At 43.9% G+C, this 18,794-nt stretch overlaps 1 protein-coding gene across 1 annotated transcript in view; it reads right to left on the bottom strand.

Annotated features, from left to right (window-relative positions):
- Nucleotides 1-18,794, bottom strand: part of FOXO3 (forkhead box O3) — a 163,242-nt gene that overhangs the window by 17,553 nt on the left and 126,895 nt on the right. Inside the window, exon 2 of the mRNA XM_006123179.5 lies at nt 10,022-11,463. Coding sequence (XP_006123241.2) covers nt 10,057-11,463 — 1,407 coding nt within the window. The 3' untranslated portion in view covers nt 10,022-10,056. The remainder of the gene's footprint in view (nt 1-10,021; nt 11,464-18,794) is intronic.

The following is an 18,794-nucleotide window of genomic DNA, read 5'->3' as shown; positions in this document are numbered from 1 at the left end:
GCAATACTTGTATAACTACCCATCAGGTTTATTCAGAAAGTCCTTGTGCCTCCTCTCTGAGTACTATCTGTCATCCAAAAGCCTTTCTGAAGTCCCTTAGTCCTCTTGTAAATTTAAAATCCTTTAGATTTTGAAAGCAATCTCTATCCTATCTCCAAAACCTATGTAACGACTGCCTGCTGACCTACACTTATTTGAAGGTGCCTTCTTTCTGGCCCTATGATGGTGTTTACTTCAGAAAAAGGAACACGTAAGGACCTGGGACTGTCAGTCTAGGGATGTTAAATTTCATTTAATCAAGTAATCAACTAATGGATGGATTTTCCATCAACTAGTCCACAAGCGGGATAGCCACAGCAGGGTGGGAGCTAACCCTGCCACTGTGCTTCAGCCTTTTAAATGTATTAAGAGCTTATCAGCAGGGGGGGACGATGCACGAGCTGGGACAGCTGATTCCCCTCGCTGTGCACCAGCCTTTTAAATATATTAAGAGCCAGCAGGCTCTTAATACATTTAAAAGGTTGAAGCACAGCCGTGGGGACCCAGCACAAGCCGGGTCAGCTGATTCCCAACTTGCGCTGGGTCCTTCCCCCCTCCCCAGCTGTGCTTTAGCCTTTTAAATGTATTAAGAGCTAGTAGGCTCTTAATACATTTAAAAGACTGAAGCACAGCGGGCGAGGGGACCTGGCACGAGCTGGGCCAGCTGATTCCCAGGTCGTGCCAGGTCCCCACTGCTGCACTTCTAATTTTAAAGTAGGCTCTTAATACATTTAAAAAACAGAGGTGCAGCATCTGGGACTGGGTGTGAGCCGGGAATCAGATGATTCCCAGCTCACACATGGTCCCCGCTACTCCCTGTGGAGATGGTGCTTGGGGGAACTGGCTTTTAAGCCAGCTACCCCCCCAGCACTGGCTCCTGCTCCCTCACCTTGCTTCCTCTGATAAGCTTTTGCTTATTGGATAGTTGACTAGTCGCTTACATCCCTATGTCAGACTCCTTGGAAAATGGGTGCTCTGCTTTCTTCACTTCAACTGCAGCAGCAAAACACTGTTTCTGCAAAGACAAAAACATCTTCTTGTGGAACATTTTCTGGGCAAGCCTCTCCGATTCAAAGGGTGTAGAGGCTTCATGTGCAATGCTTAAACTTCAAACCTGAGTTTTAGTGGGCCTTAAAAGTGATTCATGAAACCTTCTGTGGACACAAGGGTGAATTTCACCCAGAGAGGCTTCCCTGGTGAGTACAGGTGTAAAAAATCAGCAAGCAGCTCAAAAAGGTATTTCATTTTGCTATACTGCAGGGCTACGTCTACACTGGCCCCTTTTCCGAAAGGGGCATGCTAATTTCACAGGTCGTAATAGGGAAATCCGCGGGGGATTTAAATATCCCCCGCGGCATTTAAATAAAAATGTCCGCCACTTTTTTCCGGCTTTTAGAAAAGCCGGAAAAGAGTGTCTACACTGGCCCCGATCCTTCAGAAAAAAGCCCTTTTCCGGAGGATCTCTTATTCCTACTTCAAAGGGCTTTTTTCCGGAGGATCGGGGCCAGTGTAGACGCTCTTTTCCGGCTTTTCTAAAAGCTGGAAAAAAGCAGCGGACATTTTTATTTAAATGCCGCGGGGGATATTTAAATCCCCCGCGGATTTCCCTATTACGACCTGTAAAATTAGCATGCCCCTTTCGGAAAAGGGGCCAGTGTAGATGTAGCCCAGAGGTAAAAGATAGTCCGTGCTGGCAAGTGTACTGAGGCTAGCTGCATCTTTAAGGGGCGCATCTTGAGCCACATAAAGTGCACCACATACGTGCACGCTGCCATGTGACCCAGTATGCGAAGGCAGACCCTGGTGGTGGTAACTGTGAAATCAAAACCTGCTGAATGGGGGCAATGAGCACCTCATATCTGTCTCGCAGAGGAGATGCCCGGCCTACGATCAAGTCTAGCACTGCACTGATAAACTCTATCCTCTGCACCAAAACTCACACTGACTTCTTGTCGTTTACCAGGAGGCCCAGGCACGTTCCCAGAGGAGCTCATCTTGGTCTCGTCCCGGATCTTGGTCTCTGAGTTTACCCTAATCAGCCAGTCACTGGAATAGGGATATACCTGAATCCCTTGACTCCAGAGGCAAGCTGCAATTACTGACGTACACTTTGGAAAACTCTTGTGGCAGTTGCCACCCAAAGGGGAGGACTGTAAACTGATAATGGTTCACACCTTCTGTGAACCACAGAAACCATCTGTGCCCCTTGAAGATTGTAATGTAGAAGTACCTGTCCGTGAGGTCAAGAGCTGCATACAGGTTGGGGATGATAGAGGCCAGGGAGATCATGCGAAACTTGAGCCTCACCAGGTAGCAGTTCAGTTCTGTTAGGTCTAGGATGGGGTGAACGCCCCCCTTTTGGTCTTCAGGAGTAAAAAATAAACTGAGGCCCGTGTCCTGAGGAGGCACTTCCTCTACTGCTCCCACCTGGCTCGCGTCCAGTCCCAGATGCACCTCTACTTCGCAAATGTATTAAGAGCCTGCCAGCTCTTAACACATTTAAACGGCTAACGTGCAGAAGGGGGACCCAGCAGGGCGGACCCAGAATGAGCTGGGACAGCTGATTCCCAGCTCATGCATGGTCCCCCTACTGAGCCCCAGCCTTTTAAATGTATCAAGAGCCAACAGGCTTGTAATGCATTTAAAAGGTAGAGCCGCAGCGGGATTAACTCCCAGGCTAGGAGTGTTGCAGCTCCCTTGCTTATTGACTAATCAACTAGTCGATGGAAAATCCATTGACTAGTTGATTAGTCGATTAAACTAAATTTAACATCCCTAGTCCAGACTCCTCAACTTGGGGCCAGGGTGGGTTGCCCTTGTCTCTCCTTGTGGTTTACTACATCCGCTATGAGAGAGTAGGTTGCTGGGTGAGTGTACAAGTACTCATGCCCCTTGGCAGGGATGAAGTAATCGTGCTTTGTCCTTTTTGAAATCGGGGGGAAAGATGGAGCAGGGTGTTTGCCACACAGCCTTGGCTATTTTAGTGACTCCCTCATGCAGGAGCAATGTCACCTTGGCCAGGGTGACCTGACCTCACACGCCAAACAGGGTGTCCGTGGCCTCCTCCACTTAAGAGTTTTAAAGTTTGCTGCCACTGTCTTTAAAAAGTCCTGATGGACCCCCATTATCATCTTGGGGGGCTACCGGAGAGGGTGCCACTATGGCATCATCTGATGACAAGGAGGAAGTGGTCTGTCCCAATTGTTCTTCCTCTGCACTTGGGGGTGGGTCTTTTGTTTCCTCCTGCATCAGTGGGGTACAGGCAGTCCCCGGGTTACGTACAAGATAGGGACTGTAGGTTTGTTCTTAAGTTGAATCTGTATGTAAGTTGGAACTGGCGTCAGCCGCTGCTGAAACTGATCAGTTTCCCTGGTCTGCAAGGAGACGGGGAGCAAAGCCTTGGAGCACGCCCGCAGAGGGACAGCCCGGGCGCGCTTGAGCTGTCCCCCTGTGGGCGTGCTCCGCGGCTTTGCTCCTGTCCCCCTGGTCTGCTGGGGGGGGGGGTCCAGCAAAGCCGCTGGACCCCCCCAGCAGACCAGGGACACCAGAGCAAAGCCGCCGCCTGGTGCAGCGGCTTTGCTGGACCCCCCCCCCAGCAGACCAGGGAGACCAGGAGAAGCTTTTCTCGCCCCGGAGGACACGGGTGGCGACCCGCCGCCCGTGAGCTCCGGGGCGAGAAAAGCCCCGTTTGTAAGTGCGGATCCGACATAAGTCGGATCCGCGTAAGTCGGGGACTGCCTGTATTTGGTCTGACCGATTCCGGTGCCAGAATCTAACTCGTAGAGGAAGCAAAAGCCCCTGCCACCGAATGAGTGGCCCGGGGTTGGACGGGAAAACCCCACTGGGCCCATGGGCACCACTGCAAAGGCCACGGAGTCAGCTGTGCCATCTGCAGTGCCAACTGGGAAGATGCAAGCTGTGGTACTGAGGACTGTGCTGGAAGAAAAGAACATGTCTCCAATGCGGCACTAAGTGATCTAACGCTGGCCGATGCTCAGGAAAGTGAACAGGCACTCTGCTCTGTCTGGTACCAGGAACTCCCCGACAAAGGTGAATGCTGAGGCTTAGGGAAGTAGGCACGTTGGCATGCAGGGGACCAACTTTGGTGTCTATACCCACCTCAGGGGGATGGAGATTGGTGACATAAAGAGGACACTTGGTGCCATGACAATGTACCATGGTGTCAGTGAGTATCAATGGCGCAGGGAGCAGTATAGTGCCTCTGGGGAAGGTGGTGGGGAATGAAGAGGACTAGTGCATTCTGCTTGCTGTGGTGTCTTGCCCTGTCCATGCTCTCTTTCTGGCTCGCCCATTTGTTTGTGCTTCTCTTTCTGAGGTCAAGGGAACGTCTCCTTGCCCGTCTTCCTGGCTCTCTTCAACAGGACCACCAAAGACTCCCAGTGCCGGCTAGAGAACAGCACCAAAGGGGCACTCCACACCGTAGCACTGGTGTTGGACGTCAAGTCAGAGCTTTGGTCTTGCGGAGCCAAGGCAGACTCCATGAACAGCACTTTTAAATGGATAAGCCTTTCTTTAAAACTAACAGGCGAGGGAGAACTATTTACAATTTAAAGAGAACTATTAACAATTGAAAAGGCTACAGATAAGTTAGAGCGAGAAGTTCCAAGCACCAGCACTGGTGGCAAGCAGGAACTGGGGAAGGAACAGGCCCGGCAGCACCCTATGTAGCGCAGAATATGTGCGTCACTCCAGAGGAGCTGTAGCTGGTCCACTGTGGGTACTGCTGAGGGAAAATTTTCCGGCACTGGTGCATGTGAGGAGCACACAAACCTACATTGAATGGACATGAGCAAGCACTCGAAGAAGAACTGTTGTTTTCAGTAATGAAGTGTCATCCTTTGTAATTTGGGTAATCTACAACTATAATTAGCTGACCTTGCAAAGACTTTATGATCTAGGATTGCATCATTTTAAATGGTGCATGAAGGAAAAATTAACATCTCTAGGCAATTTTTGAAGCATTTTTGCTTTCAATTTTCAAATGAGTCATCTTAGTCCCCTGCAACGAGAGGAATCTGAAGAAATAGAAATTTTAAAATCTCTCTTCACAAGATGCTGCTCAGTAGCCCATAACATTCTAGGACAGTGTTTCTTAAACTTTTTGAGACCACGGAACTCCAAACAATAATATTTTTTATGCGTAAAAAAAAAATTGTTGTCACACACAAAAAAAAGACAAAAACAAAGAAGAGGTTGTGGAACACCTGTGAGTTGTTTATGGAACACCAGTGTTTCGCAGAAAATAGTTTAAGGAACACTGTTCTAGGAAGATACAAAGTTCCAATCTATTCTACCATCCTAGGTATATTTACCCCGTTGGTCAATACAGTTTCATGAGTGTTCAGTGGATGAGAATGACCATGAAACAAAATTCTCTCCCTTTCCTTATTTTAGGCCAAAACCAACAGCTGTTATTACGTGTCCCAATCAGATCCATCTGGGTATGTCTACACTACCCCGCTAGTTCGAACTAGCGGGGTAATGTATGCATACCGCACTTGCTAATGAAGCCCGGGATTTGAATTTCCCGGGCTTCATTAGCATAAGCGGGGAGCCGCCATTTTTAAATCCCCGCTGCTTCGAACCCCGTGTAGCGCGGCTACACGGGGCTCGAACTAGGTAGTTCGGACTAGGGTCCTATTCCGAACTACCGGTACTCCTCGTGAAACGAGGTGTACCGGTAGTTCGGAATAGGCACTCTAGTCCGAACTACCTAGTTCGAGCCCCGTGTAGCCGCGCTACACGGGGTTCGAAGCAGCGGGGATTTAAAAATGGCGGCTCCCCGCTTATGCTAATGAAGCCCGGGAAATTCAAATCCCGGGCTTCATTAGCAAGTGCGGTATGCATACATTACCCCGCTAGTTCGAACTAGCGGGGTAGTGTAGACATACCCTCTGAGACTATGTCTAGACTACAGGCTTCTTTTGGAAGAAGCTTTTTTCGGAAGAGATCTTCTGAAAAAACTTCTTCCGAAAGAGAGCATCCACACTGCAAAAGTGCATCAAAAAAGGGATCTGCTTTTTCAAAAGAGAGCATCCAGACTGAATGGACGCTCTCTCGCATGTAAGCTGTGATTGCTATGGAGGGAATGGCCACCAGGGCACCTGTGCTTTTTTCCTCTTCTTCAGAAAGAACTCCCTCTTCCCCTTTCACAAAAAGGCTTCTTCCTCGTAGAATGAGGATTACCAAGGCCAGAAAAACCCGTCTGTTCTTTCAATTTTCTTGCAGAACGCAATTGCAGTGTGGATGTTTCTCAAAAGTTGTCGGAAAAACAGCTGTTTTTCCGAAAAAATTCTGTAGTGTAGACATACTCTGAAATGCTGGTCATGGTTACCATCAGAGGCACAAAGCCATTGTACTAAAAGCAAGGAGTGTTCTCTTCCAGAAATTTCTACAGATACTAAATTTATAATGTTGCCTTCTTTTGCACAGGCCCTATAAAGAAAGTCTTTGAAATAAAAAACCAAAAATAAATCTTATGTAGATTTTATATAGAATCTAAGCATAAACAAAAAGCTTACCACTGAAGAGATTTTGCTAGTTTATGGACAAGGAAGCACTTAGTATTCTATGTACATATAACATAAGGGTGGCCATACTGGGTCAGACCAAAGGTCCATAACTCAGTATCCTGTCTTCCAACAGTGGCCAATGCCAGATGCCCCAGAGGGAATGAACAGAACAGATAATCATCAAGTGATCCCTCTCCTGTCATCCATCTCTAGCCTCTGACGAACAGAGGCTAGGGATACCATTCCTACCCATCCTGGCTAATAGCCATTGATGGACCTAACCTCCATGAATTTATCTAGTTCTTTTTTGAACCCTGTTAAAGTCCTGGGCTTCACCATATTCTCTGGCAAAGAGTTCCACAAGCTGACTATGCGCTGCATGAAGAAAAACTTCCTTTTGTTTGTTTTAAACCTGCTATCTATTAATTTCATTTAGTGACCCTTAATTCTTCTGTTATGGGAACAAGTAAATAACTTTTCCTTATTCACTTTTTCCACACCAGTCATGATTTTATAGACCTCTATCATATCCCCCCTTAGTCTCCTCTTTTCTAAGCTGAAATGTCCCAGTCTTTTTAATCTCTCTTCATATGGGATCCGTTCCAAACCCCAAATCATTTTTATTGCCCTTTTCTGAACCTTTTCCAATGCCAATATATATATTTTTGAGATGTATGTTGATAGCCTGTTGAAAATTATACATTTTGGTTTTGAAATCCTACTCAAGACTTTTTCATGGAGTAGATTTCATGTTTGCAAGGGCTGAAATATTCTGTTGAAATTTAGTTTCTTAAGTGTTAGTCTAATAAAGATTCTTTACTAAGATCAGGAAAATTGCTTAGAACAACATTTAATTCAAGCTCCTTGTAACTATGGGGAAGCAGACAAATAATTTAAAAAGCAATGCAGAATTACTGCATAATATTTTATGTGGAACACATTATCAAAATTAAGAGGGACTCACATGCAAGCAAATTCTCAACTGGGATTATCAGACCAGGAACTATTTACAATCAATAAATTGAGATGAAAAAACACATCTATCTTTGCACCTGGTACCAAATGAACCAACAGTATCTGGTCCAGCAATCAGAGGCAGTGGAAAGTCTCCCCAGAAAAGTGGCTAGTATTCCACCAATAAGAATTTATACAGTGTATATAGTTATATAATCTGTTCTCTGTAAATAAAGTCTTTTCACACATACACCAGTTTCTTTATTCTGACTATTCAGTCTGGGAAAGATCAAGGCATCTATATTTCCCATAAATGACAAAAGGCAATCTTTTATGAGGCAGATAAGAGAACTTTACAAATATCCCTGAGCAACACATGTACTGTAATGTTTCCTAGCCAAGGTTTCATGTAGATATCCTTTTCGTATAAGCAGTACAGCAATGCTACTAAAACAGGGCATCATTTCTTTGGATACATTTTATCAATCAGTATTGTCAACTGCATTTATTTTTGGGAGACCTGGTGACTAACTATGACCTTGGACATTTTATTGTGAGAACATTCATGCTTTGTTTTTATACCTCACATCAAGCTTTGGGATTTCGAACTCCATATGCTATAAATGCACTAAGAAGGAAAACAAACAAACAAACAAAAACAGAATAAGCATGGTGCTTTGGAAGTTCTGATTAACAGTTCATGGACAAAGGCTCTAAGATTCTAAGGGAAGGAAATAATCCTTTTAAAATTATAAAAGATGAAACTGAAAGAGAGTCTGAGTCTTCTGAATTTCAATAAATACCCACATAGTGTGCATGGCCTTGTCAAGGTACTATCCTATGGCATGATCAGCGGGGTGAGATTAAGAATCTATGTCTCATTTCCTTCAAAGGCCATCTCCAGGCCTTGCACTTCAGTAGTCTCACATTTGGAAAAAGTATAGCTTGTACTACAAAGAAATCAGTGAAACTCCTCTCTTCTAGAAAAGTTAAAGGGGGGGAGGCAGCCAACTCTCACATCTAAGAAAGTGGCTGCTGAAGAATAAATGAAGACATTTTCTACATGGCACAGTCCTTCTCTCTTTTTCAGACAACAAATCAATATATATTTTCTACAATGCTGAAAACATGCAGCAGGAGGCATCACTCACCACTGCTGTTCCCCAGCTTCAAAGCCTTTCCTTAACAGTCTAACTGTAAATTAGAGAAAGAAATTGCCATTAACTATCAAATACCTCAAGTAGCAAGGGTCAGAGGGCTGTTCATCAGTAAGTTATGCAATTTAAACTTGAAAGACAAAAAGAATTTAAAGTAAATCACAAACTGAATGCCTCTGTTAACCTTACAGTTGGGGTATTCAATATTGTTATTCTGAAGTTAATGGGATTTCTGTTCTCTAATTTATAACTAACCTTTTGCACTCCCGTATTTTGATATCTATTCCTCTATACTAACAAACATTGGAGACAAAGGACACTTCAGGAGGAATCTATAACATGAGAGAGTGAATATGTGTAGTGTAAAAAGATGGATGTATGGATGCAGGTGAAAACCCAAATGATCTGCAGAAATCAGGAGGCTCATACTCGTATCAGGAGCAAGATTGACTATTTCCATTATTAAGGAAAAGAACAATAAATTCAAAAAGACTGGAAGAGGCTAACAGTTAACCAGGAATATATTACAGCCTGATACTACTGGTGTTATGTGTGGGAAACTTTCATGCAGTTATTAGGAGTTACATATAGGACAGATTGCAGGAACTGGTTCTAAAATGGAATTAGGCTACTTATGGTTGGAATTACCCCTTGTACAATTTACACTTTTAAAATGACTGTTCCCTGGCACAGGTTCCAAATAATTCCACAATTTTTTCTTTTTTTTCCTTGAGAAAAATGTGAAAACATTCTGATTTCCTTAAAATCTCAACATCATAGCTAAAACACAGCTCTAATGCAGGGCCCTCTGCCATTAACCACCCTTGCATATCACCCCAGTTATTTGGTTACTTGGGTTATACACTGTGGTGAAGGTTCAGTCTGTTGTGATATAAAATTAAGTCATTTCTGAGTTCCAGGAGTCAAACCCACCCCATCTTCCACAGTTAATTGAGTTTTCATTATTTTTTGTAAGTAAAAAGTTTGGCTTAATTAGTAGCTATATTTCTGAAAACTAAATAAAAAAGCAGGTGGCTTCTGACACTGTCTTCCTCAATGACTCAGTGACAGTGTTGCAGCTGAGCAGAAACTACCTAAGGCCTGGGAGCTAGCCCTAATTTTGAACGTGGAAATGTTTGTAATTCTTAGCTTTCCCTCCTCTCCATCAACACCTCCTAAATTTGCTTGACTTTGCATGTCACAAACATCACAATACATCAAGTTTACCACAGACCACATTAATATCATGAATGCACATAAACCATTAACTACTCGTGGTAAACGCCAATAAAAAACAATAAACCCATAATATTTTTACCACGTCTACAAGACACTAACCTGCTTTGCCCATTTCCCCTTTTCTCAGAGATCCTTCAGCCTGGCACCCAACTCTGTGACGAAGCCTGCTTAGCACCAGTGAAACTTCCCACATTCAGACTGACAACGTTCTGAGCAGAGATGAGGGAATCGAAGTTAAAATCCAACCCATCTGCATCCATGAGTTCGCTGCGGATAATGGACTCCATGTCACATTCCAAGCTTCCATTGAAAATATCCAGGTCCAAATCGCTTGGGAATTTATCGTGTCCCATGACTGGAAGGTTCATACTAGTGGAATACAAAGAAGAGCCTGAGAGTGAGTCAGAAAGTGTTTGCATAGACTGATTGACAGGTGACTGCTGCTGGTGTTTGGCCGACCCCAAGCTGTTTGTATCATTTAAGCCCATGTTACTGATGGAATTAGACAAGGCACGACTGCCACCAAGAGAAGAATTCTGAGACTGATGCTGGTGGTGGAGCAGGTTCTGATTGACCAAACTTCCCTGGTTGGACTGAGCAGCAAATGACATCATTGGATCACTACGAAGCATGATACTCCTGCGCGAGTTCTGGGCAGACACAGCTGTGCTGGCTTGAGACATGAGTGGATCAGACTGCGTCATCATGACATCACTGTGACTAAGTGAGTCAGATGCCAGGAGATCCTGCAGCGTCTGGCTGTTATAATGAGAAATGGAAGAAAAAGTAGCTTGCTTGTTCTCTTGAATGGTTTGCATGGGAGACTGACGAAGGGAATTCAGAGATGATGGGCCAAACACAGCACTGTTGAAATTACTTGACGGAGAACCAAGGCCTGAACCTTTGGAACCATATGGAAAACTGGAGCTTCTTTGCATGAGCCCCCCTGATGGTGACTGCTGGGAAGAGGGGAGCGTCATATTGTCCAAAAGATCATCCATGATGAGGTTATCTGTCAGTCCATCATTCAAGTTCATTGTGCCTGCCATATCAGTCAACCTAGGCAACTCAACAGTACATGGTTTATTTACCGATGGGGACATGCTTGATGGGCTACTGTACAGCATTGGAGAAAGTGGAGCGTCATCATCCTGAACTTCATCTAGTTCGGTACTCGCCAAGATAGGTGACAAACGACCACTTATTGTACTAGCGTTTGAATTTGTACGGGAGCGGAAATCGGTCCATGCATCCAGCTCATCGCTGCTGCGGGAAGTCGGGCTCCCCGGCCACTTGGAAAGCTGAGAGGGGCTATCCTCGCTGGCTTCTTGTGCAGCTTGCAGGGCTGCCTTTTTCTTCGCTGCTCGGCCTCTGCTCTTTGTGTACTTGTTGCTGTTGTCCATTGAAACGGCGCGTCTCCGTGGGGGCTTCCCACCTTTCCCGCCATCTGGGTTAATCATCCACCACGAGCTTTTCCCAGTTCCTTCGTTCTGTACCCTGATGAATCGACTGTGCAGTGACAAGTTATGCCGGATCGAGTTCTGTGGGAAAGGAACAGGAGAAGAAGGTCAGGGCAAGTACCATTTCCTCTGCTAGAAACCAAACCTAGAAATCAGATCAAAGTACTGGGCTGCTCTGGGCATCCGGCATTGCTCAGGGAGTGGACACATAGTGGCCAGGCGCTGGCTGTTAGCTGCGAGCAGGGCGTTCCCTTTGTGGAGAATGTCATGCTGCTGTAAAGCAGAGCCAGCTCCACCCTGTGTTAGCTGCCTTACCCCACCCCTCTTCACCCTTGACATAGAGAGCACTTCCAGGGAGAATGGAAGTGGCTGAGCTCCACTCTGCTGAGCCCATCCTCCACTGGCATATAACCAGCAACTGAGCTGGGGACCGCAGGACAAGGGAGCTGCAACCGATACCCTGACCACGCACCCACCCCTCTGGGATGGGATGGGATGGGTGACAACTGAGCCCTCTGCAGGTTGTTCAGATTTTCAAATAATTCAAAAACAACAAACCAACCAACCAACCAACTAAAAACGGCATCATCAACTGCTAAGCCCAGGTCAATCTGCACCACTTCTGTTTTTCACTGACTAAAATGTCCTGCATACAGATTCAATTATCAGTTACTATTGTTCCAATTGCCAGTGAGAACTGCAAACACTTCAGAAAGATGAGTGAAAGGCTGTCTACTCTCATTGAAGCTTTTATAAGTACCTTGGTATTCTTTACTGAAATGCAATACTGTGTATGTATTATAACAATACTACAGTGCAAATCACACACAGAACTGCATTACTGTAGGTGGAGTGTAATTTTTCATTCTATTGTTGGAATAAGAATTATATATGACCCCACACCCACAGCATACTTATAGTCTCCCAAAGCTGGACTGCCATTGTGCACAGTAAAATCAGTAACACAGCAGGCTGTTAGTTACAGAAATCTACAGAACTCATAAAAGGTCCAATGAATCCCAAATCCTGCAAGAAGCCATCAGATGCACTGGGCAGAAGAAATTAAAAATAGTATTCTGCTTATGCATTGTCCAAAGGGTGTTGTGACTTCACACTATAGTGGCTGAACCCAATACAAAATCCTGAGAGAGACCCAGAAAATAGCTCACAGAAACTCAGATCAAATGCCACCAGATTTACACAAGTGTAACTGAGATCAAAATCTCCTTCTAGAACCTCTGCTTAAAATTACAGATAAAAGGAATGTAAGAAGTTTGCTAATAAGAATTTGTATTTTTTTTAAATTTTATGCACAAGTTAAAGAGTTTTGGACCTATGCCATTTATTTTGGCACACCAGCTGGACTAATGTTACATGTTAAATATGAACCAGTTTTAAGTCAGAGACGTTTTTTAAAATATCGGCAAACATCAGCTGTATCTATACGGAGGATACAAATACATGTGTTCCACCAGCATGTTTTAAGAAGAGAAAGTCAACAGGCTCTCTCATTGTAATCAAACAAGCTAGAATATTTTCCATGTACAATGCATTGAAGGAATTCCAGTTTCAATGGGACAAAGAACACATACAACCAACAATTATTCATAAACACATTAGCATTCCTACTATTAACATACAGGGACATTTAATGTAAGGGAAATGAAGACATACTGGCTATACCAAGAAATGTAGCCCAGATTATTTTTTCCCATTTCATTGATAGTGTATTTATCCGTTTCACTGTTAGTATTTTTAATGTTGTAATTTTGATCAGATTCAGCACTGACATCCTCCACCTTGAATCATTCTTACACATGGGCAACAAAAACGACTTATGAAAAAGAAAAAAATGATAAACTACAGTTTGAAACAGGAATTGTTATTTTTAAACAATTTGCAGAGCATAGTGAACAAAACTCCATCACAACACTGAAGTTAAGTTTGTGTCAGCATCTCAATTATACACTCTTACATCTCCAATAGTACGTCTACACTAGCCCCCTTGATTGATCTAGGGAGGCTAATGAGGGTGACCGGAACATGCAAATCAAGCCCGGGATTTAAATATCCCGCGCTTGATTTGCATGTTCCCGTCCAGTCGCCATTTTAGAAATTGACTAGCCCGAAGTAACTGCCTGTGTCTCATTGTAGGAGGAATACCAGCTAATTCAAGTTAGGGTTTTAAATTGGAATCCCGTTTCACTGCTGTGTGTAGACGCAGGCAATTACTTTGGGCTAGTCAATTTCTAAAATGGCAACCAGCTGGGAACATGCAAATCAAGCGCGGGATATTTAAATCCCGGGCTTGATTTGCAATTCCGGTCGCCCTCATTAGCCTCCCTAGATCGATCTAGGGGGCTAGTGTAGACGTACTCTTAGAGACTATAATGCTTTGAAAAAAGTATCAGAGGGGTAGCCATGTTAGTCTGAATCTGCAAGAACAACAAGAAGTTCCTTGGCACCTTATAGAGACTAACAGATAGATAGATATAAATATATCTATCTATCTGTTAGACTTTAAGGTGCCACAGGACTTCTCGCTTTGAAAAAAATTATTTTGGGTTCATTCTCAGCATCAAAGTTCATAGTCTAGCCTGGAGGGCTTTTTTTTATTATTGAATTAGTGAGATTTTAACTATATTTAGGGCCCGGTAGAAATCTGTTTTAAATTATATTAACCAGATGCCACTATCCACTTACCTACTCTTCCCCAACTGGGCTCTTAAATAAACCATTTGAGTTTTTAAAATTTAACTGACATTTTCTATCTGAGACTCCAATCCTGCAACTGGATCCATGTGAATGGACACAACAAAGACTGGACACAAGTGAAATGACCAGCAATTATGCTAAAGCCAACAATCTTTAGTAAATCAGTAAAGTAAAACAAGAGCTGGTACATAAATGGAACTTTATGCAACTTGACACATAAAAACGAACGGCTTGAAATGTCATTCGCAACCTCAATGCAAAAGCAACCCACTGATTTCTGCTACCTTTAATCGTATCACATAAATCCCTGGCATGAGAAAGGCTGAGTGGCCTCAACTTGCATTGACTTCATGGATGGAAAGAGCTTCACAGCTAACAGGATCAGGTCCTAAATGGGGAGGGATGTAATTTGCACATATGGGGTGTGTCTAGACTACATGCCTCCGTCGACGGAGGCATGTAGATTAGCCAGATCGGCAGAGGGAAATGAAGCCACGATTAAAATAATCGCGGCTTCATTTAAATTTAAATGGCTGCCCCGCTCTGCCGATCAGCTGTTTGTCGGCAGATCGGGGCAGTCTGGACGCGACGCGCCGACAAAGAAGCCTTTCTTGATCGGCACAGGTATGCCTCGTGAAACCACGTTTACCTGTGCCGATCAAGAAAGGCTTCTTTGTCGGCGCGTCGCGTCCAGACTGCCCCGGTCTGCCGACAAACAGCTGATCGGCAGAGCGGGGCAGCCATTTAAATTTAAATGAAGCCGCGATTATTTTAATCGCGGCTTCATTTCCCTCTGCCGATCTGGCTAATCTACATGCCTCCGTCGACGGAGGCATGTAGTTTAGACGTACCCTTATTGCATGCTCATCTCTTTTGGGGCACAAGGTGGGCATTACACAAAGAAAATAAAATTAAAATAAAATAAAAAAATTCTCCACTGAAAATTGATGGTTATGAAAAATCCAGGCAGTTTGTTTTCATGTAAGTTACACAAAATGCCATTTACACACCAGCTCTGGTTTTCCTTTACTGGTTTCTGTAAGATTGTTTGCTGCAGCATAACTGATGCCAATTTACTTTTGTGTCCCACTCCCCACTCCTATGCCTCTCAATCTCCATACACAAAGGGTCTTCCCATTCCCTTTTCAAATACTTTGAAACATATTTTGTGTAGCCTTCCTACATTACTCCTTTCACAATGTCTTGATACCTTCTGGAACTACCATCTCATGTATCACGTCTATCCAAGTGCAACTGAATTTTGCCCTTATTCTGCTGTTTTTTCTTTTGTTGGCATTCCCACTAAAGTCAATGTGATGGATTATTCTAGTGAGCAAAGGCTATAGGATCTATCCTTCAGCTTGTAAAATGCATGGGAGCGAACCTCTTTGACAGAGGTTTTGAAGTGTCATGAGGACTTCTTATCACAGTCATTAGAAAATGTAAAAGAATCTGAAAAAAATATTCACTCACAAAAATGTGCATTAGAAATATATCATCCTTGTGGTAAAGCCCAAACAGAAATACCCCAGGAAATTGCAAAGCGAGGATTCAATCTGGCTCCTATGTTTTGCCTTTGATGCCAAGGGGAGCAGGATTAGGTCATTAAGGCTATGTCTACATAGCAGCCTTATTTCGGAATAAAGAACATAGTCTGCGTCTACACACAAGCAAGCTGGAGGACTTCTTACTTCATTTCCCGTAACCCTCACTGTATGAGGAGTAAGCGAAGTCGGGGGAAGAGCGCTCTACCTCAAAATAACTGCTGTGTAGACAGGGCCAAAAGTCGAAATAAGCTATTTTGACTTAAGCTACACAATTAGGTAGCTCAAGTTTTGTAGCTTATTTGAGTTTAGCCTTGCTGTGTAGACGTGCCTTACAATGGAAATGTAACCAGTGCTTCCATGCCTAATGAAATACTTTAAAGAAACTACACTGGCACTCTTGTGGCACTATACTAGAGGAAATACATGAGACAGATGCTAGTTGTGTTGTTTAATGAATCAGTGGAAGGGGCCCAGTGATAGGTGCAATATAAGGATCAGTATAAGAACAAAAATGAAAAAATATGGTGTATTCTTCCATTTATTGTCTACAGTGCCCAATGTGTGCTACATGCTTTATCAACAGAATAGGTCGTCCTTACAGTCTAAAATCTAATGTTTACAGTATTGATATGTATATATAGGTGCGGTGCCTAGTACAACTGGGCCTTGATCTCCCAATGGGCACTTCTGCACTACAGATATTAAGAGCAATAATAAAACACTGAACACAGAAAAGAACAAAAGGAAAGATGCTCAGAGAAGGAAATAAGATGGGGTAAGACGATAGGAAAATCTGAGGCTTTCTTTAGCTGCACGTGTAACCCACACACCTAGGCTACATCTATACTGCCTAGTTATTCTGGAATAAGCTATTCTGGAATAGTTATTCCGAAATAACTTATTTCAAAATAGCATGAATACACTGCAGAGACGCCTCAAAATTAGTCCGAGGCAGGCTTCCCTAATGTAGATGTGCTATCTTGATTTAGAGCCCCAGGAGAAATAACTTAGCATGTCCCTGGTAAGGGGCTATTTCAAAATAGCAGAAGAGGAGCATCTTCTACACTTATTGCAAAATAGCTATTTCTGAATAGGTGTTATTCTTCGCAGAATGAGGTTTACAGAAGTCGGAATAAGCCGCCCATTATTTCAAAATTATTTCAAAATAACAGAATTGCTGTGTAGACACTCACATAGTTATTTTGGAATAACGGCCATTATTCCAAAACAACTTCACTGTTTAGACACACCCATAGTGGGTAGTTCACTGTCCCATGTAGGGCCACTTAGACCACTTACAGTGAGGCTATGTCTACTCTCACGGGTTCTTGTGCAAGAAGTCTTGTGCAAGAAAACGTCCACACTGCCATGTGCACGCTGTGCTTTTGCACAAGAGCTCCTATGGCAGTGTGGATGCTCTCTTGCACTAGAAAACTCCAACGGCCATTTTAGCCATAGGGCTTTCTTGTGCAAGAAATCCCTGCGAGCATCCACACTGCCCTCTTTCACAAGAGCTCCTGCGCAAGAGGGCTTACACCTGTTAAAAAAGAGCATCGCTCTTGCGCAAGAAGCCCTCTCTTACCATGCCATACTGTAAATTTCCTTGCGCAAGAGTGGGTGGGCAGCGTAGACGCTCTGCGGATTCTTGCGCAAGCACGGCCGTACTTGCGCAAGAAGCTGCAAGTGTAGACATAGCCTGAGAGAGAACAATGAGTGAGTTCTACAGACTAAACAGAGGGTATGTCTACACTACCCCGCTAGTTCGAACTAGCGGGGTAATGTATGCATACCGCACTTGCTAATGAAGCCCGGGATTTGAATTTCCCGGGCTTCATTAGCATAAGCGGGGAGCCGCCATTTTTAAATCCCCGCTGCTTCGAACCCCGTGTAGCGCGGCTACACGGGGCTCGAACTAGGTAGTTCGGACTAGGGTCCTATTCCGAACTACCGTTACTCCTCGTGAAACGAGGTGTACCGGTAGTTCGGAATAGGCACCCTAGTCCGAACTACCTAGTTCGAGCCCCGTGTAGCCGCGCTACACGGGGTTCGAAGCAGCGGGGATTTAAAAATGGCGGCTCCCCGCTTATGCTAATGAAGCCCGGGAAATTCAAATCCCGGGCTTCATTAGCAAGTGCGGTATGCATACATTACCCTCCTAGTTCGAACTAGGAGGGTAGTGTAGACATACCCTGAGAGCTTAAGCTGTAGAAGCTCCTACACCAACGAGGTCTCAGGTTCAAATCCACCCGGTGGTGGGTACACACACTTCTCAAAGGTTACAGGTGACTTTCAGTTATTTGAACACTGGTGTTAGTGATTATAGAGTTTAGTGTGTGGAAAAGGCTGAAAGAGGTGCAGAGCAGGACTGGAGCTAGGATAGGCTGTGGTGTTCCCAATGAGATGCATGATGGGCAGGGTGCAGTGAGGCTGGGCATGCAGGTTGGAATGTCAATAAGATATTAGAAGCAGCTGGAGATGCCACTGTCAAGATGAAAAGTCAAGGAAGAAGAATGAAGAAGAATGTCCAGATGAAGTCAGAAGGCTGCTGCATCTGAACCTGGGCTCCTGCTGCTGCAAACAGCTAAAGAATTCTGCTGGCATTTCTGGGGGGAAGAGACCTTTTATAGGCCATGCCTGGAAGGAGAAGTCTGGTGGAGGTGGGCCACATGGGTGAGAGGAAATGCTTTGGGCCTGAAATTCATTTATTGGATCTATGGATGTGGGGCGGAGTGTCAATCTTTCTTCCTTGGCTCCTTTGTTCTATGCTTTCTGATGTCTGCTATGTATATCTCAATCTTTAATTTTTTCATATAGTTTTGTATGTGAAAAGGACAGAACGACGTATGCTAGGACAGCAACAGTTAGCATACAATGGTTCACTCATAATTCTATGATAATGAATCAGACCAGTGCTCAGATCAACAGTAATAATTACTCAGATGCAGTAATATTTTTATAGAACTCAGAGCTGTATTTTCAAATTCTAATGGGCAAAACTTTTTAATCAACTGCATAAAACTTCCTTAAATTAATCCTCCTTCAAGAAATTAGCTAAGTTTTGCTCTAAAAAATGAGCGTATCTATTATATCCTAAGGACTTATTTTTCTGACCATTTTTTGATAGGGTTACAAAAAGGTAGGAATTTTACA

The sequence above is a fragment of the Pelodiscus sinensis genome, chromosome 3, assembly GCF_052426305.1.
Source record: "Pelodiscus sinensis isolate ZL-2025 chromosome 3, ASM5242630v1, whole genome shotgun sequence".
Taxonomy (NCBI): Eukaryota; Metazoa; Chordata; order Testudines; family Trionychidae; genus Pelodiscus; species Pelodiscus sinensis.
Note: the sequence above shows the minus strand (reverse complement) of the source record. Positions and strands in the feature narration are given on the sequence as shown.